The following is a 24,803-nucleotide window of genomic DNA, read 5'->3' as shown; positions in this document are numbered from 1 at the left end:
TGTAAAGCAAGTCCCGACCAGGTGAAAAAATACTATAATCCAAATGATTTTGAAATCCTTAAAAGTTTCTTGCAGGACTCAAGTCTAAACGAAATAGAAGGGCCAGAGACAACAACTATTCCACCACCCAAGAAACAGAGAACTGAAGAGAGACCTAGCACTTCTACAACCCGGACGTCGGTATCAAAAAGAAAAAATAATTTTCAAACTCCAGCGTTTAAGAAAAACAAAAATACAGATGAACCGGGAAAGAAACCGTGGTAAAGAGAAAAACACCACCTACAAAGGATGGCAGGAGAAATTACACATGAAGGAGAACGCGCACACTGCCACAGAGTCAGGTGCCAGCAAGGCCGCCGTTCCGGAAACTGAAACGCCAACAGGAGGCACAAAAATACGAGGAACAGAAGAAATTCAAGAAGGACTCCAGACCGGAGGACGTCAAGACCAGCCGTCCCAGGGAGAAACGGAAAGGCCAACAACCAGACGATTACTCCGTCAAGAGGCCAGCATGTAGAGGACGCAAAAGAAAAAGTCAGGTGGACGACACTCGGAGGGCAGTAAGGAGAAGATTAACATCCATGAAACCTCTAACTTGGGGTCAATTCTGCCAAAAACGGATAAGAAACTCAAAGATAAGTTAAAACTCAAAGATAAGTTAAAACCTTCTATAATTTTTTTTTTTCTCTTTTGTTCCGAAATGTTATGCATAAGTACGAAGTTCTATGTTTTGACGAAAGTCAATATGTCTCGGTTGAGACTTAGTTTTGTTTTACTTTATTTAGCTAAGGCAAAAGTATTATTTTCTTTAAGTGTAAAAGCTAAAAACAAGCATTTTCTGTTGGTCGAAAGACTAATTCTGTTATGTTAAAGCCAAAATTTGGCCGAAGATAAAAATAACTTCGTATTCTTGTACTAATAAGAATTTTAGTTTCAGTGCTGCCAGCTTGGCGAAGAATGAGTAAAGTAAAAATTTATTTTCTCTTATTCATTTTATGGTAAATTGTAAAAAGCATATGTATTAAACTTTTGTAAATGTATGTAAATACTTGAATGTTATGTAAAAGTAGAATTTAGTCTAGAAGCATAAAATTGTAGATGCTAAAAGTGAATGCTTAAAAGCAATGAAGTCAAAATTTAAGTAGTAAATTGTAGATAAAGTCATGCTTTAGAGCGAAAGCCTGCATGTTTAAAGATGAATGAGGGGGAAGTTAGAATGAATGTGTTTTGTAGGGTTCTCCACCTACATTTGAATTTTTAAGACTATTAAAGTAGCTCATTGAGTTGTAGAATGTCGAGTAAGGTGTGTCTATTTGGTCGTTGAATTCTAACAAATCATGGTGGTTAGGGAAAGTGTTGTAAGACTAAAACACGAATATTCCCGTTTGACACCACACACGGTGGAGAGCCATGGTAAAGTTAAATTAATGCTTGAAAAATTGAATGAATGTGAAGTAAGCAATAACTAAGAAAAACGAATCGTTTAAAAACAAAAATTTATTGTGTCAAGAAAGTGTAAATTATAATGTATGTAGAAAGATACTGATACTTATTCCTTCCAGATGCTGGAAGGAAAGACCAAGATTGATTGATGAAGTCCAGGAAAAGTTGCTGTAAGAAGAGAGCTTTGTAACGTTCAACAGAATTTTAGTATACAAATGGTTACATAAGATATTTTTTTTTTTGTGTGTAAACGAGGTTCTCGCCAATTAGTTCAGAATTAGAGAATCTTACAACAGGTCGTTTGTAGGACCTGCTTCCAAGTTTTCCAAATTCTGGAAGCGGCAAATGTAGGGTTTATATTTATTTTAACTAACATTTATTTTAAGTTTAAACTATCTTTCCTGTCAAGCCTTACTTTCCCCTGGAACTGCCAATGCCAGAATATGTAAATTTGAGTAGAACGCGTAAGCATTCAAATTATCAGCGGAAGTATTATGATTTAAATAGAAGGAAACGAGTTCGGTGTGATATTCTTACTTAGCGAGCGCGGAGGTAGTTAGCGAGAATTTGAAGGACCCCGCGTTTCGGCCTATGTGCTTGGCGGGAAGTAGTGTTAATCGTTCCAGTGAGCTTCAAGTCTGCTGAATTAGCAGCGGTATTGTAAAACGCGGTGAGTTAGTTATTTTAGAGAGCCTCGTAGTTAGAATCTTCTCTTTACTTTCTTTTCAGGTTATTATTTTTATTTGACTGCCAAGTTGGCACAGTCTGTGAGCGTCAAGAGCACGCAATTGTAATTTATTACGTTGAATAAAAAGGGACTTAAACCCTTCACAAGGCTCTATCTTTTATACAAGTTTTCACAGTCACCTCTTGGTTGCGTGCAAGTTGGAGGCGCTCAACGTTATAGTACGATTAACTTGCCCTCAGTTCAGTGGAGCCATTTTCTGTAGAGATTTATTTCAAAATGATACTCTAAGCAAACAAGTAAACTAAAGGATTTTTAAGTGAAAGGAGTAAAACATTTACGCCAATATAAGGTTATATTTTCTTTTAATTCGCGTTGTCATGTTGGATTTAAAAGGTAATTAAAAAAAACCAATTTCAGTGAATGCTCATTTCTAATTGACTACATTTAAAAGAACTGGACCACAGATTATAACAGTTTATGTTTAAAATGTTGATATTTTCATTTAGAACAGCAGTATACATGAGGTTAGGAACTCATAGTTTTCTCGTTTGAAGATAAAAAATTCATATATTCTTACTATTCAGAAAAGTTTTACACCAAGCGATATCTTGAAAATGACAAAGGCAAAATTTCAGAATGCAAGTGGTTTGTCTAATGCAATTATACTTTAAAATTTAAAATCTTTTTAACTTATCTTTCAGTGTGTACTCAGGTGTCTGTATATTTTGATATTCGTACTATAACTATTCATAAGCCAAATATACATTTATTGGATGAAAGAGCTCTGCAAACATGTGCTAAAATATTGACCCTCTTGACGGCAGCACCGGTTTCTAAAATTTAATTTTCATTATTTACATCTCTAACTCTTTCATGAATACTTATGCATTTTCCGAATTTATTCAAACGAAGCCTATCATTAAAGTTCAAATCGGCGTGTTTATACATGCAAAATTTCACGTACTAAATTAATTTAAGGTTTAAGATGCATATACTCAGTCCATATTCAATTTATTCGAATCAATGCGTTTAAAACCACATCCGGTTCTAAAAGATCAATGATTTCACTACGTTTAGCTAATTGCATTTTATTTATGCCTAGTAAAAACACACTATTTAATTACCAAATTAACAGTAAGTTATTGTAAAGCATCATAGAAGACGCTCATTAGGGAGAGAAAACCCATTTCGGAGCAGGACAAGTGAAAAATGTGCAGCACAGCCACCGAGATTTGAACTCTCCGAACTCCTGACTGGCAGTTGGGCTTAGTTGGAATTATATACGAAGACATGCGGTAAGGAGGAAGAAAATATCTTACATTTGTCTCCACTGAAAGGGTAACTAGGCGGGATAGGTCCAAATCGTGATATATTGGGGGATGATTTATCGCTCACCACCTTTTTAGTTCGGGTGCCACATGCAAGGTCATTAGGTTTGTCAAAGCAGAAATCACGAAAGCAAAATGAGCTATGCCTTCAAAGGCGTTCGAAACACAGATCTCCCAACTGCTAGTCGGATGTGCTTCTCAATTACATCATAAAGGCATGCCCTAAGAAGGAAGGAAATTTACAAATGTAAACGTATGTGCCAAGATGCGTGAATGTAATGCAACGATGCTAGTCAAGAGCTTTTCAATGGCAGAACTAACAGAATCAAAATTGTATATTTCAGCAATTGTTAAGAACAGTTTTAGTCAAAACCACAGACCCATTTCAGGGAGTTTATTTTCCCGAAAGACTTATTTTACAGCAATAATAGCGGAATATTGTGTGTAATGAAATGATTCATGATCTCCAGTATGCTTGCCCACCGTATTTGCAACAGCATTTCATTGGCCATGAAAGGATATCGAAAGCAATTTTGAGATCTGCTGATCTAATATTGGTAAGTTAAAGTATCCAATATTTGTAACTTTTTACAATTGTATCTTTTGATACGTTTAATATGTTTTTGCAATTTAGGCAGTCTCCTCCTATGAACTTTTATTTGAAGGTGAAACATTTTAAATTAGACCTTTTTACTAATAAAAGAATATTAATTTTACAAAAACGATATACTGTAGTTGTGTTGCAGTTTCAGCAATAACCGACTAAATGGAGTAAAATGCTTTCAAAGACAACTTAATTCAGTTTAAATATTATTTGTTTAGCTAAGTACGGCAAAACACACGAAACCTATCTGAATTAGGGGTAATTTCAAAGCGGAACTTTAACAGAAATTTGCCTGTTAAATATACGAAAAAAACTACGTAAACGCACATAAAGACAGCTCGTTTACGTTGATGCAAAACCCAGGTTGAATTACCAGTGTTCAGCGATTTCAACTGCTAGGCTAATAGAGAATGAAGTTTAAAGGAAACTGTAACGCACACATGATAGCTGCATTGAAGATCGAAAGTACTTCCTTTAATAATTTCTAGAATACATTTCTATTAACAACCCTTTTTGTCATCAAGAGAGGAGCTGCCTATCGTAGTCTTGTGCCCAGATTCACTTCTTGGAAATGGCATCAAGATTTGTAAGTGGATAGTATTAATAAGAACGCTTAAAATACAGTGGAGCCGAAAATCTTATCGAGGGGGTGTTGGTAGAGTAAGAAGGGTGGGTAGAAGACCTTTGGATTCGTGCTCGGGATTGTTCTCCTTTGAAATTGTAACGGAACATTCCCATACTCACAACTGTAATTCAATAACCTTCTGTATACTCTTTAGAAAGCTCTTGGTAATGAGACTGTTAGATGGCTGATGGTGTTAACAAAGTATCGGGCCCTTGGAAGACAAAAATTATTGAACTAGAATAGTAGAGCTGATTTTACCGTTAAAGCTAATGGACGCCCAGACGGTATAATAGTTAGTGATGCTGACTGCCGTATCGAAGGACATAGGCTCGAATCCCGAAGATAGCATACGTGTTTGTAAGCGTATAGTTCTCTGTGCATTCAGATTAAACGACCAGCTGAAATCTTCTCAAGAGGTTGGTGGTAGAGGAAGAGAGGTAGGAGACCGTCGCACCGCGTCCCCCCCGGGGTGTTCTCCATCGAAATTCCATTAGGTGAGGAGGCTTAGAAATTAGCAAGGCGCAGTGATATCTGATATGTATACTTGAATGCACAGGTGCTGGTTTGCCTTTAACCTGTACCCCTCAAAGCTTGTATGGTGAACTTACGAAATAAAACACTGAATGGTGCATAATTTTATGATTATAAAAGACATGTGTGGCAACACCAGTTGTATCATTTGCGTTTAATATATATAGAAAAAGACTGTTCGGATGAAATCGGATTGTGTTCAAGCTATCTGCAGGGTTGCTATTGTATGAACTAAAGTCCTGCAGACCCTACTATACAAGATTGCGAGTTATCGCTACATCTTAACAAGTCACAAATACAGGAAGAAATTTTAAATAAATTTTTAATTACTTTGAACTGAACATTAAAGCATGTATTGTGCAAAAGATGAAACCGACAATTGTTATTCTTAAAATTTACAATAACAGATAATTAAATATAAACGTGGATAACGTAGTCTAAGACTGTAAATTTTAAATAGAACTAGGGAGGAATTCTAACAGCACGACGTCACTGCCAGAAGCTCTCTGTGTCTAAGATTCAAAACCCTGATTACAACTTTAAATACAGTCAAAGCTAATTTGCATTTTGTTGACGGATACGGAAAAGAGAAGCCACAGTAAAGATCAAAATCATAATAAGTAATTAATTAACAAAAGAACCGTACATATCTTTATTCTTAATGGGGTATTTTCTGCAAGCATTTTGAAGTTAATTATTTATAAATAATAATGCAAAGTTATTTTATAATTGGAGTCTAATTCATTCATTTCCATTTTGGATATCTACGTCTGAAACAGAGTCACTAGGAAAATCAAAATAGGTTATATTACTGATTTATTTCTATTGATTTCCTGTTTTATATAAAGACAGGCATATATAGTATCTATTTGAAGCTTATTATTTAAAACCGAAAATACAAGATTTACTGTATGGAAGAATCTAGTTTTCAGTCTCATGCAGAAGCTTGTTGTTTTGTAATCTGCTTAAACACCCAGGCATTTGGGGGCTTAAACTCGGCTGTTAAACAACTCAATATTTCGAAAATTTCGATCAATATATTTAAAGCACGCTCCAGGAAATGTTATACAACTATCTCTGTCCCAAGAGATTCGTTCTCCTCAAACATCAAACGTTCTATTTAGAGGAGTATCAAATTCTAAGCGAACAGAGTCGAATGCAAAACATTCTTTGCTCATTTTTCTTTTATTTAGGATAAAAAATGTCGCTAAGTCTTCAAATATTCGCATCATCTTCTTTCAAAACAAAATCTCGGTCACCTAATCGATGGCTGAAACCGGAGCAGTTTTTCCGTCGCAGGTAATGACCGACTCCGACTCCCGTTTTTGTCCTTACCTTTGCCTACCCTAGGGATGACTCCAGCAGACGGAGGAGGAGAATGGGGGCTTTATTTAGGGATGATGATATCGAAATGGGGGTCGTGCACATACCTATGGAGCACTTACTTCTAGTGATGAACCTCTGTGGTGACATGAGTCGGCATGCTGTTGAAAGTTAACTCATATAAAAGTAACTCATTAACTCATACGCAGCGTAAACAGAATAAAAACAACACAAAATTATTTTTATACTTGCACTTTCATAAGTAAACGTGATGTTATCATAAAAGTTTAGTAATTAGTGTAATATAAATTTATAGTATTACATAATATTATATAGCAGTAACTTATATTAATAGAAGTAGTTATAACAATATCGCAAATATATTAGTACGAAGAGCCCTGATATTGTATTAACTAAAAAATTGAACATCATTGTAATGTCACACCGTTTTCTCAGCAGCCTCACAGAGAAACTATAACTGATCTTCGTGCTTAAAAGTTTATTAACAACAAAAAACACTACTAGTAACAGAAATATTTACATTAATTAATATAGAGTTCGGTGTCGTTTCATTAACTGCTCCCATGATCTCATTCCTGAACTCTTCCTCCTGGAAACTAAACTTTTGGCACCTCTCAGTTTGAGACCTATGGACCTATGCATCTTGAGCGGCCTTATTGGTTAGCGTTACCCATCTTGTTGGTTAGCTTTACCCATACATCACAATTACCATACTAGAAAATACACACGGCATGGATTTGTCATTGTCATTTCAAATACGCAATACCTTTCCCACTTTTTTTAGATTTGTGTATACATTTAAATGCAGCCCCCTTAATCGTTATGAGAGTTAGTGATACTCGTTGGGCCCGAGTTCAAATGGCGGAGACAGCCTATATTGTTGTAGGTACAGAGTATCTGTGCGGCATAGGATGCACTTAACATATTGATGAGCTTACAAGGTATTTCTCTCATCTTCTTGGCATGCCTTCATCGTGTGGTGGTCTGCACACTGGACCGGTATTCCAGAGGTCCGCGTTTTGATTCCCGGCGAAGGCGCTGTTAATTTTTCACCTTTCCTGTTAAGAAAAATACTTAATGTCTCTATAGTGGCGCCCGAACTAAAACGGTGGTGGATGATGATTTCTCCCCACCCGGGATTTGACGATTGAGTCCTCTAAAAACCCCAGCCGTCCTTTAGAAGGGGGTATATAGGGTACTTCTCCCACCTTCTTGGCGTATCTTTGTGGTGTGGTGGTCTGCACATTGGGCTGATATTCCAGATGACCGCGGTTCGATTCCCGGCGAAGGCGTTATTAATTTTTCCTCTTTCCTGTTTCCAAAATACCTAATGTCTCTACAAGCTGAATGTCTTCTAAGTTTGTGATAATGGCAGAGACCCTCAGATCCATCCTCTGTGAAGTTCTCCATCAAAATATGGACACGGTTTCTTTCTCTCAGGGGTGCAATTTTGTCACCCTTTGTGATGAACCTTGGGCAACATTCTCGGTGATGAGATTGTTAAATAACCGATGGGTATTGGCCACTAACGACGAACGCATTAAGTTGCAAGAGTGTCCACCCAACTGGAACAACAATAACAACAGCAATCAAATATCCTACTTGTAGTTTTTTTTGTGTAGAATAGTTTTATTTAAATTGAAAAACTATGTTTGTTGACAAATTGAAGTTTGCATTTATTGAAAATATTCTAATTATCAATAATAATACTATAATTTTAATAATTTTTTATACTAGTTTACTAGTTTACTTTGTTACATAAAACATTTTTTGGAAAAATAAGTTAATTTTACAATTGCATATTCCGGTTCGTTTTCAAGTAGCATAGAGTTTTGTTATAAAACGATTAAGGGAAACTCTACCATTTTAACTTCTGCTGACATCAATCGTCGAAACTAAACGATTTCCTCTATGTATGAATTGTTAGTTTTTAAGATATTTCGTAAAGTATAAAAATATTCTCAGAATTCTTGAAATAAATATTTTACATAAAAGCTCCACAAGATAAATTCAATTTTTTCTGCAATGTGATAATATTCACATAAAACAATGCTGCACAATTGCCACCGGTCAGAGTAAAACATAGTTAGTATTTGATACAATAATTCTGAAATTCAAATAATTGTAAGCTAATATTTTAGAAATTTTTCTGGGAACTACAAGGTATTAATAGTATAGTAATTGGATACCAAAAGCTGATTTCTATATGAAAGAAGAGAAATTTTTAAAACATTGTCTGATAGACAGTGATCGTAAGACTGGTGAATCTATGCTATTTTTGAACTTAAAATTAAGAAGATTTCTTAATAACAACGAATTGTTTTTTCAAGTTAAATATTCTTCAAATTTTTGGATTATTAAAATACTGTGCGACATTTTGAGGCATATATTATTAAGACTCATTTTAAACATCAGAAGATAATGGAATAAAGGATACATATTAGCATTTTCGGCAAAAATAGAATGCTAAAATGTTTTCAAATATGTCAAACTTCAATGCAGCTTAACAGGTTTTTCTAAGGAAGTTCGGTTTATTTCAAGGACATTCTAACACACTTTAATTTTATTTAAGAAAAATCAATATTCGATGAACCATTTCCGGCACGCTACCTTTTAAAGTCGGAGTTTTGATTAAAAAAAAAAGGTAGGGAGTCTAATTAGGCCTAGAGGAGTACACAAGTAAAATTTTATGAAGCTAGCACTTATTGTTTTAATTCTGTGGGTGTGCCCAAAGTGGCACACTGATTGAATAGAGCTTCAAAACGGGTGCTGAAACGAGCATTGTTGTCAATGAACTGACCGATGAGATGCGAAGAAACAAAGAATACAGACTCTCAGTTGTCCTAGATTATCGGTGAGCCCGGTCTGAGCACACCTAGGGTTCGCCGTTTGATTTTAGCCAAGATTTCAAGGTAAAAATTTAAAACTAATATAGAATAAGGAGATTAGCATACAGCCAAAAAATAACATAGAAATTTCTTTTCAAAGAATTAGTTTTATACCCAAAAAAATCTGGAAGATTTTTTTGAAAAATGAGGGTCTTAAAAAACTAAACATGGCTAAAATATATGGACTGGTTTGTGTTGAGCTGCCATCTACTATAAATAAAGAAGGTTCAGAGTAACCTATAGTAACCTATAAATCCTTTTTCATCCAATTTTTCTGTGCGTACAGAAGGAAATTTTAGATGTGTCCAGACCGGACACACTGTGCCGCAAAAGGTTAAAAAGGAGATTAATAATAAATCTAAATGAAGATATTTTTCGGGATATTTCTGTTGAAATTTACTGTTATAAAATATATTTCCACCTTGAATTAGAAGAATCCATAGGAGATTTCCTGAAAATGAGTAGATAAAATTAATGTAAAGGTACTGAATGTTTGCCAAATTTTAAAATTACGTTTGGCATATGTTTTTACGTATGCTGTTAAAAAGTATTTGAAAAATTTACATGGTTATTGAAGAGAGATCAAGATGTAAGAATCTGTATCCTAGAACAACTTCCCTTTCAAGAAGCGGTGAATGGTGGACAGTAGTAGATCAATGGAGTTCTTTACGTATGGATATCGAAGAACTCGTGGGAATTTCGCTGCTCGTTCGCCAATCGCCTCGACGCACGGATTGATCGAAAGCGCCATTCTTTTCTTTTTTGTCTTTTCCTTTGCCAATATAAATCTTTTCTTTACCTCGCTTTCATTTTGACACGCATATACAAGAGTTAAATGTTTCTTCTTTTTTTTTTTTCTTTCTTCTCTGCCTTTTTCTTTTCCGCTGCGAATAGAAACAATGGATTGAAAAAAGGAAGGTTATTTTTATTATTTTTTTCTTCGTCATGCTTCAGAGTTCTTTAGTTATACATTTTTTGTAAGTTTCAGAGGATAAAAACTAGAGCCATATTGTGAAAGAGTAAGACAAAGGAAGACGCAGGAAGTTGTTAAGAAGGTGGAACAAAAGATGGTAGCATCGACAGTTTTTGCCTTTTTAAATAGAAATTTTGCTTGCGTTAATTGATAAAGATTTTTGGGAAAGCAGCAAATTTCTAACAATACACATTTATCTTTTAAAGCATTTATTGACGTTTATGTTTATTGAATATCTCTGATTTAAGCTTCTCAGTCTTAATCTTCTCAGTCTTATCTCTGATTTAAGCTTGAGGCTTTAAGATAAATAATATTTTCGATGCGTATATGATAGGAGTTATGATATATATCCTTCTCGTAGATTAAAAAAAATGTATAAAGCATCTGTGCAATAGATCGTAAAATATGGCTGCTCCAATAATTAATTAATTCTAAATTCAATATTATCTTTTATCTTTTTTGCATATGTATGAGTGATTAGAAGGCAAAACGTCCACTGCAATCAACATACCAATAAAGATTCACTATAAAGATAGATTTTGAGTAAATGAGGTTTGTATGATCGGTGGAGATATACAAAAAGAAAAGTATAAACGTCAATAATGAACTCTGCAACTATTTATCTTGGTTACTGTGTAGAACCATTAGGTTATTTTGAAGCAGGAAGACGTGAAAAATGAGAAATGCCCTCTCTGGGACTCGAACCACGGACCTTTGGAATACGCGCCGAGTGTGCTGTCTACTATACACGAAGACATGCTAAGAAGGGAGGAGAAATACCTTATAACTGAAATGATGGACGATCAGCAACAAGTCTTTCTTCTTCAGGATTTTTTTTATCTTCGAGTATTTTTCAGAAAGATCAATTGGCATCTGATCGCTGTTGAAAGCAAGCAGCGTTTCATTGAACATCTACGCCAGACTGGAGTTGCTTTACTGCTTAGTTTTAAATCATGATTTTGATTTTGTTAAAGAAGTGTAGTTAGTTGAATAACTTCTAGAAGTATTTCAAGGATTCCAATACCATATTTTTTAAAAATAAGGTATATTGCAGCAACTTCCTTTCTCATTCTCTGGTTTAATACTAGGGTAATTTAAGTGGGCCATTAAAATCTTCTTTGAATTTTTATACCAAGGTTCTTTATCTCTATGGAATAATGTTGTTACATATGTCTATATGTAAATAATATTAGTGGAATTATATGTAAATTGTAGTACTTCTTGTATAATGTAACACGAAAGTTTTCAGGTATGAGAAGCTTTGCCGGAGATTAGGATTACAAAGATAAGTTCATTTAACATTAAGGGCTATCGGTTTTGGCAACTTATTTTCGTCATCAAATTTGGTGAGAAATTGCCAAAAGTCGACAGATGTGGCTAATTTTTGGCGACATTTTGGTTCGATCTCTATGTACCTATAACTGTGCATGCTTTGCAGCACTTCCGAGAAATCGAAAGTACTGGAAATTTCTCAGCGGCCGGGGAAAATCTATTCAAAGACCGGAGAGGGCATCAGTTCTCAGTTTACTTCAGACTATGAAGTTTAGCTGAGTATTGAGAGTACTGAGAGTTCATTCTGTAGGCTTACGCATCGAAACGTTTTTTGATTGTCTTGAGTTTACCGTTCTTAGCAATTTTAAGCTGCAACTATAGATTTGTTCTCTCATACTGAGAAGAGCTGAACGAGCACTTTTGTAAAACGTTCCAGAACTGTATGGTGTTTCCTTTGGTAAAATAAATTTCATCAAGCTGTAATCGGTTCTGTGTGCATTCAATACATTATGAAATTGTATGCATCTAATGCTATTTTTCAAGGCAACAATTGTATGAATTAAGTACTTAAATGGTATACACAATTTTACTAAAGGATACTCTACAATAAAAGCCCAATTATCCGGCTTTCAGCTAACCGGTAAGCTCATATAACAAGAATATTTGAAAATAAAAAAAGTTATAAAAATTTAAGCAAATGACTTGCAATTCTTCTTCGTGCTTTATAATGACAAAGCACGAAGAAGACTACTTCTCGAATAAAAAGAACTGTTGGTAAACAGTGCGATTTAGCGCCAATAATGGATAAGCCTGAGGTAAAACTTTGGCTTTATGTGAACACGGTTAATTCTCGTCCAGTCAGTTTAATGCTTTTAAAAAGGAAATAAGTTCACTGCCGTTTATATATTTTGTTTTTCAATCTCATTTTAAAGAAATGATTAAAATATGGAGCTTGTCTTCAACGGAATAGCATCTAGTAGAGTACTTATGCAATCCTGTCATAAAGAAACGTTCGGCTTAAAATGAATAATATCTGGCAGTTAAACGTGAAACGTTACGGAAAACGTTTCAAGTGTTTTATATGTTTAAATTGTATATATTAATAGACTAAAATAGCAATATTCTTTCAAGCGTCTACCGGAATGACAGGCGCAAGTTTGGCGAGATCGCTAACATATATATAACAGCATGCTTTAGCTGGTGGGAACTCTTGTTCCTGCAGAGATTTAGAAGCTGGAACTGCATTCTTTTCAACAGAAGTGATTTTTGGTTCGTAAGATTCAATGGATTTCTTTTGGATATCGATATCTAGTTTTATTCAGGTTGTCTAATATTACAGGCCAGCCTAATAAGTTATCAGGGTCATTATTTATCTGATAACAATCTATCCAATTAAGCAATGCCATGTTGCGAATCGACATCTCGTTCAGTAAGACACTGGCTTTGAAAATATGGTTAATCATTCTAAATTTCAATAGCGCCAATCAATTTCTTTCGTCGCCAGGTGACAGCAGTCCTCTTAATGATTCATTGTGGACTCTGGAAATGCCCACATATTTATCCAGTTTGAAGCACAACGTGTCCAGTCCTTACACACACAAAAATAACTTTACCACAATAGAAATCTAAATACCTTTAAATACTGAATATCACAAGTATACAGTAATTTATCGCTTTAAAATACTGACTAAAATTTATTCCAACAATTCTCCATTTTAATTAAATTTGCATTCATTGGAGATGATATACGAAAAACCTTTTCTAATAATATATATATATATGCATATATTATTAGAATATATAATATAGTGGGTACATATATATATAATATGTATTATTCTAAGAATACACACACATATATATATGTAAATTTTTAAAGATTTTACAAAATTAATATTTATATATATAAAGATTAATTTTGTAAAATCTTTATATATGTTATATATATTAATCTTTATATATGTAATATTAATAAAAGTTATATATAAATAATATATATAAAGATTAATATCTATAAATATAATGAATTTACTGCTGCTTTAGTGCAGTCATTTGATATAGGTTATATAGTTCATTTGTTATGAATTTTTAAAATGCTTCATGGTATTTTGAATAATCGTGTATTTTTCACAGCATCTAGTCTTACTAAAAGCATGTGTATTTTTTCTGTTCATCTGTCAAAGATACAACCTTTTTTATCCTTCTTTATTTACAAGAGACCATTAAAAATGTTTCCATCATATTTCATCTGTTTAGTTAGTTAAATTAATTTAGTTTAGTTAGTTTAATTAAAATTTAAGTGTAAAGCCCTTAAATTTTACTCAAATTATTGATTTACTGTAGTACACTTTGCAGAAATTGCAGTTGATTAATGTAATGTAAAAATGTAAATTAGTGTGCATATATGTTTTATAACAATAATATATTTACCTTATTTGTTTCCATTTACTAATACCATTTGTAATAAATGGTCTGTTATTAAAACCATTTGGTATTAATAATAAAATATTGTGTAAGATTTTGATGCCCTGGGTATTAATAAATATCTTTGGAGCAATTTATTTTGGAACAAATATCTTTGGAACAATTTATAAGATTTTGAAATTATGAAAAGGAACAAAGTGTAAATTTTAAAGCAGTAAAACATGGAAGTAAACTAGCTGTTGCTAGAAACTGCAAGGAGTTCTGATTTAATTAAATATAATAAACTAATCTAAAATTAGAAAAAGAGTTTACAAATCTAATGAAATATTCTGTTGTAATATATCATAACTTTATGAGGTATTTTTTATCCATAATTAAAGTATTATTTTAAAATGAAATTAAATATTTTCCGCGAAACGTATGCAAAGAAAATAAATATCGTATAAAAATGTAGAATACAATGCTTGTAATAATACAAAATTTACAATCCCAACTCGCTCTAAAATTTTGACAGTAAACCACTTATGATTCAAGCTGCATCATATCCAGTCTTTGGCCATGAAACATTTTGCTGTAGAGAAAAGCACATTTTTATATCTATTTTGCAAGAATGTACTTTCGTGTGCCGGTATAAGACATAGGCTATTCAACAAAAGTTAGAGCAAAAATTATGCGAAGAGCTGCTGTAATCTGAATAATATTATTTAAATCTACCACAAAACTTTTTTTAAAGTATCTGAACTTAGTTGGAGATTCCATGCATATGTCCATGCGAATCTATCTGCATTATTCAACAGCTCCCCGAAAGCGATGCTGCATATAATTTCTAGGCTTTATATCAATTTTTTACCCTGTATAGTGCCTCAATAACAAAAGTTTGTTTTAAATTAGTATGAAATTTATATGCATATTGTTTTAATAAATTCTGCTTACAATATAAAACAATATTAAACGTGTGAGTATTAACTGATCATTTAATGGCAAATGTAAATTTCAACGAATTTTTATATATAAGCTTTCCTAATCTGATCTATACCTTAGATTTCTATTTCTCTACTTGTTTTGTATTTTTATTACACATTGCGTATATGCATTTGGGTCTTTGGGTCTGTTATTAACATTCAGAATTTAGAATTTTATGTTGTTTAAAATGCAGAGACAAATGGTTTCTGAAGTACAACAATTTACCAGCTTGTTTTTTACCTACAAGCTCTACATTCACTACCACTAAGTACGATTTCAGATTTTCTAGCATGTTGTATAAAGTAAAATATTTTTAACCGCTTAATTACCTGCTGCGATGACACAGTTGGGTGAAATTAAATAATAGATATAATTACAAATAGTCGCTTAAGTATAAATAGTAGTATAAATAGCAGAGAAATAAACCACAACTCACCTTCTACTTGGAGATGAGCTGTTTCTGAACTAGCAGTGCCTTTATCATTTTTAGCTGTGCAGTGATAAAGGCCATAATCAGCTGGCCCCACATGTTCCAGCTGCAAGGACCCGCTGTCCAGAATTCTGTAACTGGAATGGCCATTAGTATGTATGTTTCGGCCATTTCTTTGCCACGTTACTACAGGCGGGGGATCTCCAGTGGTGTCGCAAGTGAACACTACAATGTCTCCAAGCATTGCGGTAGTGTTACTGGGTCCAATTACGATATTCGGCTCTGTAAAGAAAAATTAATATTTGATAAATAATGCCCAAAATACGAATAAGATTTTTATTATTCAAACTAGTATTCTTTGCCTATCTTTTATCGAAAATAAATTCGATCAGAGATGATTTTTTTAAAATAGCTCATTTAAAGAAACAGTTAAATAAAATGATTTTGTGTTTAATTAACATAGCTAAAACAACTTTCGCATATATGCATAAACGTAAAAAATAAATAGATGATAAATGTAAAAAATAAATAGATGATAAATGCAAAAAATAAATAGATGATAAATGTAAAAAATAAATAGATGATAAATGTAAAAAATAAATAGATGGTAAAAATTAGATATCACATCATTACAATCATTTAAACAATATTTAACGAAATTCCTATTCATTTCAAAGATAGTGTTTTATCTTTGAGTTTAGTGTATTAGTTATAATTGATGCAAAGTTTACAAGTTACATTATAAAATCGTAAGCTAATGTTACTTAAATGAAAATGTTAAGTTAAAGTAAAACGTCTTCTGCGATATGTAACATAGTAATTGAAGTGCAATCGAGATTGATTAACAAAAAACGTTTTCAGTTTAAGACATCAAAGTAAACATTATGTGATTTATGATTGACGCTATATTAATTGCAATTGGAATTAATAATAGAGCTTTAAAGAGAGTTCTATCCTTCAGTAAATGATACTGAAACTTCGTTTATACAGATTACAAATATCGAGATAAGAACTTTTTAATAGGCGTTTCCCTACAGACAGTTAAAGTGACACAGTTACTTACACTGTAAATATATATTACTGTAATAGTCGAAATGAATATTCGCCATGTTTTTATTACTTGTATGTAAAATCAAGAGTTGTATATTTCGTCAATTTTACATTTTTTCTTTACAAGTTAAGTTACATGCTAATTGAAGTACTTTGTGTAAGTCATAACTCGGACAGAGATGCAGTAAATAGAGATAATACAGTTAGTCAAGAGACTATAAGAATTTTGTCTAATTAAACACCTGGCAATAGATGCAAAATATGGATAACACAGTTAATCAAGAGATTAAATACTTCGTCTAAACAATAATTCGGAAAACGATGCAGTAAATATGAGTCATACAGTTAATCAAGAGATTAAGTATTTTGTCGATTTAATATTTTGTCAAAAAATATAGTAAGATCTGATAGTCTTTTATTATTTGTCCAAGAATAATTACCCCGAGTTCCAGGTATTGTCAACGGCTAGTTTAATACAAAATCGTATACTGAATAGAGAAAATACCGGTTTTACCTTTTTCAGCAAAAATATTCTTTAATAATACTCATGTTAAATTTTAATTAATTTTGTAATTAATGTAATTTACTTTATGGTACTTTACATATAATTTCACATGCCAAGAATTTGGTTGATTTACTATAATTTCACTTGCCCAGAAAGTGCCAAAACATTTATTTACCTTCTATTAATATCGGATACATTTAAAAAGTTTAAAGTAATTTTATCAAACCACTAAAATTTTATATACTTTGATGAAACGCAATTGCCTCTTAACTGTTTACGAAAATAGCTTTTTTGTTCTCAAAATCTCTTTTCAATAGAGAATCTCAATTAGGCCTTTCAAGCGAGCGGGGTTCAAATATGTTAAATAAGTAGAAATACATTAGCAATCTATAATACAAGAATGACAGTTTGAAGATCTAAATGAGTTATTAAAACAATAGGCAAACTGATTATCAGTAATATCGAAATAAGAGGAAGGGGATGTTTAAATGGTGGTAAATAATAAGGGGTGAGACGTGATCAATAGCACTGCCAGAAACTTAGTATCTGAGAAGCGCTTTCCACATTCTAATACTATTGATCCAACATTTCCTCTCTCTTTCAGCGGCATTCTTATGTAAGAGGTGTAAGAAATTTGTAAGATAATTTCTAGAGAAATGTTTCAGAAGTGAAATGTTTTAAGGCAAAGATGATAACAGAGTAAAATATAAATTTGTACTTTTTTTAAATAATTATTTTTTTATTTCGTGATTTTGTTTTTTTGTAGCTGTGCAGCATTATGTATTATTTTATTTATAGATTTATTTATTTGGTATAACCTGTGTTGTAATTAATGCTTATTTTTGGTGTATTGTAATGACTTAGTACGTTTTAGTTATTAGAATTTAGGACACTTAGTACGTTTTAGTGTTTGTTTCGTAGTTGAGGTTGTAGATCTTTTAATTCGGAGTTTTTACACTTATAAGTGTGGCTATAGACAAACGAAAAATACAGGAAAAATTCTTCCGTTCCATCTTTTCGACAGTTTATTGGTGATATCTGGAAAGTTTTCGCCAATTTGGGCAATACTCTGGAATTCTTCAAACGAGATTTATTCGGACAATTCATTATAATTCATAGCTTGAGAAGGGAATTCTTTCCAAGATTCCAGAAGTGCTTATCCTCCTATAATTTACCAACATTTTGAATAGGAATATATAAGTAACCATCTGCTAATTAGTTAATGCAGTTAGTTCAGTTGAGAGTTTATATGCCGAGCTTCTGTAGCATGATTTTTTCCTTTGCAATTTGCTCTGCGATATTTCTCGTGTTCTAAAGAGAATGTTTCTTTATGTCTATTTTGTCTTTTTATTTAACTTGGGTCATTTATAGTTACGTATCCTGAAAAATTCCAATCTTACTGGCTACTTGACTTAGTTAATTAAACGTGCAATATTTACTTTTGTTTGCTCTTTACGATGATAATTAAAAAGTATAAATAGAAAAAGTGCACATAACCCAATAGATGTTTTGAATCCGCAGATTTGTAAATATGAATATTTAATTATAAAAGAAATAAATTTTTTTTCAGTGATGAGAAATTACCTCATTGTGTGAGCGTGTTTAGCGGATTACGGAAAAATATTAAACTTTACACACGCTGAGATGAACATTTCAAAAAAATATGTTTTAAAACCATAGTGATTAGATTAGGGTCCAAGACTTCAGCGAATATATTCTTACACGCGATCCACGTAGAAGTCTTCATTTCCTTGCATACAGCCAGGGCGATTCCGATCAATCTGTCCAAACATAAAACATGACTTTGGAAGTGGTTAGATAAAAGTAATAATCTTGGAGGATAATTTATGCTGAAGCGTTTCCACGACAATGATATTTACTAATACATTTTCAAACTTTGCACAATAATTTTATTAGCTTCTTTACGTAAGAGGTTAACAGATTATTAAACAGAACATTTTGGAGGCGCTTGAAACATTATGCAAATATTTAGGCAACTATAAATCCGTATGAGATGAGTTTTTATTATACTGGTTATGTAAAAAAGAAAATTTATCTCAAGCTCAAAAGTCTACCATTAGCAATATTCGGTGCAAACAATTGTCGGCTCTTGATGTATTGAGACTCTTAAGTACATAATAAAATATAAGTATTGTGTTTAGAAGATATATTTTAAATGCAAATATGATATATTTCTCCCGCATAATAAATAAGTGCTGTATATTTTAAGCATTTCAAATTTTTCTTTTTTTTAAGTCAAAAAGATGATAACAGGGAAAATTAATTAAATTGGTGTGAGATATAAGAATGAGACGTCCTATATCATTAATTAAATAGCTAAATTATTTAAATCAAGAAGATCTGTTGGAGAAATAAAATTAGCTCTGCTTTAATCACAATGTTGGTAGATTGTGATTTCAAATTTAAATTTATAGAAAGAACGACATGGAGATATTTGTCTTGCAGTTTATATGTAAAATTTATTTATTATTAGATAATGTTGCAGCACATCTCTCTGTTTCAACATAATATAGTGGTTTCTCAATCTTCGTTATTAAGCAATGAAATATCTTTAAATATTTATGTGTTCCAGCAAGTGTGAATGTATGCATGTTCCTCGCAGAAATTTCTGGATTCAACAAATTATGAACACATATAGTTTTCTACCCGAGCATATGCACTTCCTAACTCGAATTTTAAATTTCCAATTTTCTTTATATGACATATTTTATGCGACTTTGATGAGTTTACTGAATAACAAACTGCCTTATTAACAAACTGAGCAAATTTTAAAACAATAAACGTAATTTTTATTTTTTTATCATTTGAATATGATTGATTTAAATAAAAATGCATTTGTTTCTAAATATATCGAATTAAATAATAAAACGTTTTTTAAAATTACACTTGCTGGACTTATTAAAATCACCATACACATATTTTCGTTTTTACAATAAATATTTTAAGCTGATAAGAACAATCAATACTTCGTAACAGGATATCACAACAATACGTTATAATTACAGGATACAGATATTATGTTATAAATTACAATTACAGTGTAATGTTTGCAATAAGCATGTTTAATAACAACTTACTGTTGTATAGTAGTATTAAATGAAAGATAATTTATTTTGAATTATAACTATAATGCATTATATCGTAACAACGTTATAATGTGAAAGAACATAAGAATATTCTATAACAATGCTGTATTAAAATAATACTGTAAAACAATAAGCTACAACAATACTAAAATATTAACAAACATGTAACAACATAAAATCCGGGTAGAATTTGAACCCAATAGTTATGTTCGCAGAAAAGCTACTTCGAGTAGCTTTTCTGTTTTCTATTTTCGAACTTATGAGTTCGAGTAGCTAAAATTAGAACAAGCTGAGGGTCATTTTCGCTTAACCCTGAAACTCGAGCGATTTGGGCCCGAATAATCGTATATTGGTTTGAACTCTTCACGCTCATCTTCTCCGGTTGTAGATGGACGTAAACATGTTAAGGAGAACACCAGAAGCAGCTCCTCCCACCCAAAGGGTAGTCGAGCAAACAGTAAGAATCTTGTCTGTATTTCAGATTTCAACACTCAAGCCTCCTCATCGTCAATGTTGCATGAAGTATCAAGAATTAGCAATCTGTTCAAGATGATTTCTTGTTAAGGAAGAAACTGGATTGATTCGACTTAAATTGCATTTGACTTGCACTCAATAGTATTGCGTGAAACGTTTCCCTCAATGCCCATATTATATTAATAAAGTCGCTCTTACTCGATTTTCTGTTTTACCTAATTGAGGAGTTTTAAATTATGCTAGAAGGTATTATTATTAACATTGCAATTGTAAATTCTGATGCATTAAGCTAACTTATTAGGTTCTGTTCATTATACTAAAACGAGAAGCAGGAAAAATGATTGCTGCTATTGAATATGAAACTGAGGCTTTGTAAAAATCATTAAAGAAGATTTTGAAGGGAAAAGGGAAAAAATAAAGCGCTAGGATAGGAACGCTGGGACAATACATTCTTGGTAAAAGAAAAAACAAAAAATATCGAATTAACATTATCTCTAAATAAAATACTTAAATGGTTTTCTTGACTAATTCCCCAAGTATTCTGAAGTTTTTAATAAAACGCAAAAGATTACTGTAGAAAAATTAACTTTGAAGCAGATGCTGCTCATTGTGTCTATTATTGTTCTATCTTGTAAGACGAAAGAGGAATATTCTTTTATAGTTTATTGAGGAATATAATTCTAAATATAATTTAAAAAATTTCTCTTGTGTTTAAGAAATAAGGAACTCATGAAATTCATTGCAGAAAACAGATATAAAGTGATTACTAACTTATAAACCTTTAACTGATGTAATAATTGTGAACATTGTAAATATTTAATATAGGTAATAAACCTTTAATAAATATGATAATTATGGTATACCTTTGGCGCTGCATTGTATAAAGTATGTCTGTGTTTCATTATGCATATTGAAACAGATACATTATAGTCTCGTTGTATATTTGATATTATGATCTTGCTGCATACTTATGCTATGTAGCTCAATTATATTTTATATTTATATACAACATTTATGATTGTGCATTAGAGATCTAATTATGCAGATGATAAAGATTTTGCCCTTTTAGCGTAAGCGGAACATTAAACAATTAATTGAATTACTATCAGAGGAGTAAAATGAAAAACTGCAAACTAATTTTATTACCAATTAATTATGTATCACTTCCATTAAGCTAGTTGTCACAAAATGTTATTTTATATTCAGTGGCCTTGTAAACCAATCTTCAACACTTCCTTGCTATAAGAACAATAATCGGCCCCACATATTTCTGATAATCGAAATTCTGCTCTATTTATAAACAATCAATAATATTACAAATACAATTATTATAACAATTTTGTATTTAGAAATTGCATGCATTGGGCCATGCGAAGTAGCACGAAATATGCAATGCATTTCACAAATCAGTATTAATTAATCCTCTTGGCTTTAAAATGTCAACAAATTTGTTTTCATTAAGATATTTCTATTACGCAAAATATTGTTTTATTTTCACATTTGATCCTAAAACTTACTTCAAACTAACGAGCTGGAAAGAGTAATAAATTCCTTTTAAAGGAAAAAAATAATCTAATTAAGAGTCTTTTCATAATTGTGAGCTCGATGAAACGTATTGGAATCCAATATTACGTATTTTTCACTTATTATTATTCACTGTGGAGGAGAACTGAAACATTAGGTTCCTCATTGGAATGTTAATGGAGAAAATACTGCATACGTGAACAATCTCCGGAGTCTCTTACGGAGAAACTGGAACATATTACTACATGAAACTTACTAATGAGTATGGATGATGAATGAGGTATGGATAATTAGCAGTTGTTCATATATTATTATAGTCACGCATGTGTATTCAGAGATCGTTATCAAATCTCTAAAGAAAATTTATGAGGGTAACAAAACGCTTATCAAAATCCTTTTAAAGCACGGACGAACATGGGATCCAAATTTAATGTTTTTGCAAAAATGAAATTATTCACGTGAACTTAATTGTTATACTCATTCATGTATGCATGTGTATAGATTGAAAAATCCAGTAATACATAATAAAATTGCAATTTTATGAATAAATAGAGAAATAAAAGGTATAACAGAAACATGAACAGATGCTAGTAAAGTATTTGGAATTCAAAAAAAAAATGAATTAAATTATGTAGTATTTCAAAACATTAAGTATTAAATAATATTTCCCATTGCTAATAATAAAAAACATAAACAATAAAAATTAATTATACAAATAAAATATGAAAACACGGAGATCCTGTAGCTAATTTACTTCATACGATGTGGCAAAATTTAATCATATGAAATGGAAAACTTAATTTTATTACATTCCGAAATTTATTGCAATACCGTTATAAAATATCTAACGTAAATTGAATAATAAATAAGTATTTATACAACACAAAACATAATAATACATTGAAAATTAAATTTAATGGAGTAATTGATTTATAAAATAGTCGGAGGAAAAATATCACTATGAAATATATTTCATTACTGCAGTTCCGTTTATATTCAGTATTTATATACAATTATTGCATTATGGATTGTTGTTTTTATATTATACGCCTAAGAAATTTATGAAAATAACTAAGAGAATGCAAAATTTAGAGGGTTTTTTACACGTTTTTAGAACGATTTCGATAAAGAATTCAAACAAAAAGCAAATTATTCGTTTCTACGTTTGAATCTAACTTTGTTACGTCATTTTAAATACCTAAAAATAGTGGAAGTTTCGTCTTTTGTACAAACTGTGCCTGTCCTATTACATTTCATACTAAATAGAATTAATTTCTGTAATAGAACCTTCTTCAGTATTCTGTTAATTGTTTAAACCGTAGCGATACCCCGCTATTTGTCTAGTAGATTCTGGAAGACTTTAGCTTCCAGTTACAATAAACTCCTGCATATTTTATCAAAATTTCTTCAGTTGCTTGTCAAAATTTTAAAAATTTATTACCCACTTATTGTACATCCATTTATCCTTTTGATAACTACAAATGGCCTTTGTTACCATATGAAATAGTAAACGTGTTAGGGAAGACTTTCTCAAAACAGTACATTATGCTTGAGCTTCGTGTACTTCGGAAGGCTTCTCTGCACTATATCTTATTATGCAAAGAAGCAACATTTACAGGCAAACGAACTAGGCAAAATAATTTTCGAAACTGCAATTCAGTTAAAGTGGATAAGAAATGCAATGCAGCAAATAAATAATAGTTATAATAGTAAAGAATAGTAATTCGGTAATATTGTATAAAGGGTAGGGCACACAGATTCCTAATGGTTTTTACAATGACATTGAAATTAAAATATGCGGTTATACAACCATTCGTCACTATTTAGATTTGATCGACGAAGACTCGTAGTAGTCTCCATTCGTTTTTACTTCCTTGTACGAAGTAAAAATGTAATCGCGAAAAATTTCAGGCAGCATATTTCAACGAAAATATCCATTTTGACCGCTATCGAATGCAATTTAACGATGTTTTTGCGTGATATCTGTACGTAAGGACAGAATAAAATACTCTTTTCCTTCAAAAAAATTATAAAACTGCTTTAAAATTAATTCTGAAGAGAATTTTTCGTGGCGTCTGTACGAACGTACGTACGTACGTATCTCGCATAACTCAAAAACGAGTAGCCTCATAACGTTGAAATTTTGTATACAGGACTGCTATAACATGTAGATGTGCGCCTCGTATTTTGGTTGCAATCGACCGCACCAAACGTATATAAATATATTTATATATATATCCACTCTGTTACCCGGCTCAGTGATCTCAGTTTCTTTACTCTTATATGTGTGTAAACTGTACATTTTTTGCTTTAAAAAAGATTGTATTATGTTGTTTTTATCTTCCGGTTGAGATTTTTATGCCTTTAATAAATCTGTATGCAATATTTTTAGAATTATCAAAAATTTTAAAGTTGTATAAGTGCCGCTAAGTCTTTTCTTTATGGCGGCCATTGATGTTCACATTTGAAACAGGAGACTAGTAGATTTGTTGCCAATCTAGAGAAACTTAGCTTCGCAACAATAAAGATAACGCATTCATTTATTATTGCCAATTAAATCATGCTTAATTCTTTCTGGAATTTTTTCGAGGAAATAAGTGTTTAAAATTTACTTCGTAATTTTAATTATA

The 24,803-nt window shown here is 31.8% G+C and overlaps 1 protein-coding gene across 1 annotated transcript in view; it reads right to left on the bottom strand.

The window, feature by feature from the left end:
• Positions 1–24,803, bottom strand: part of LOC118199531 (tyrosine-protein kinase transmembrane receptor Ror2-like) — a 380,512-nt gene that overhangs the window by 141,309 nt on the left and 214,400 nt on the right. The window contains exon 2 of the mRNA XM_085815782.1: positions 15,520–15,795. Coding sequence (XP_085671908.1) covers positions 15,520–15,795 — 276 coding nt within the window. The remainder of the gene's footprint in view (positions 1–15,519; positions 15,796–24,803) is intronic.

The sequence above is a fragment of the Stegodyphus dumicola genome, chromosome 4, assembly GCF_044657685.1.
Source record: "Stegodyphus dumicola isolate Sdum_Otavi_A_Nest chromosome 4, ASM4465768v1".
NCBI classification, from domain to species: Eukaryota; Metazoa; Arthropoda; class Arachnida; order Araneae; family Eresidae; genus Stegodyphus; species Stegodyphus dumicola.
Note: the sequence above shows the minus strand (reverse complement) of the source record. Positions and strands in the feature narration are given on the sequence as shown.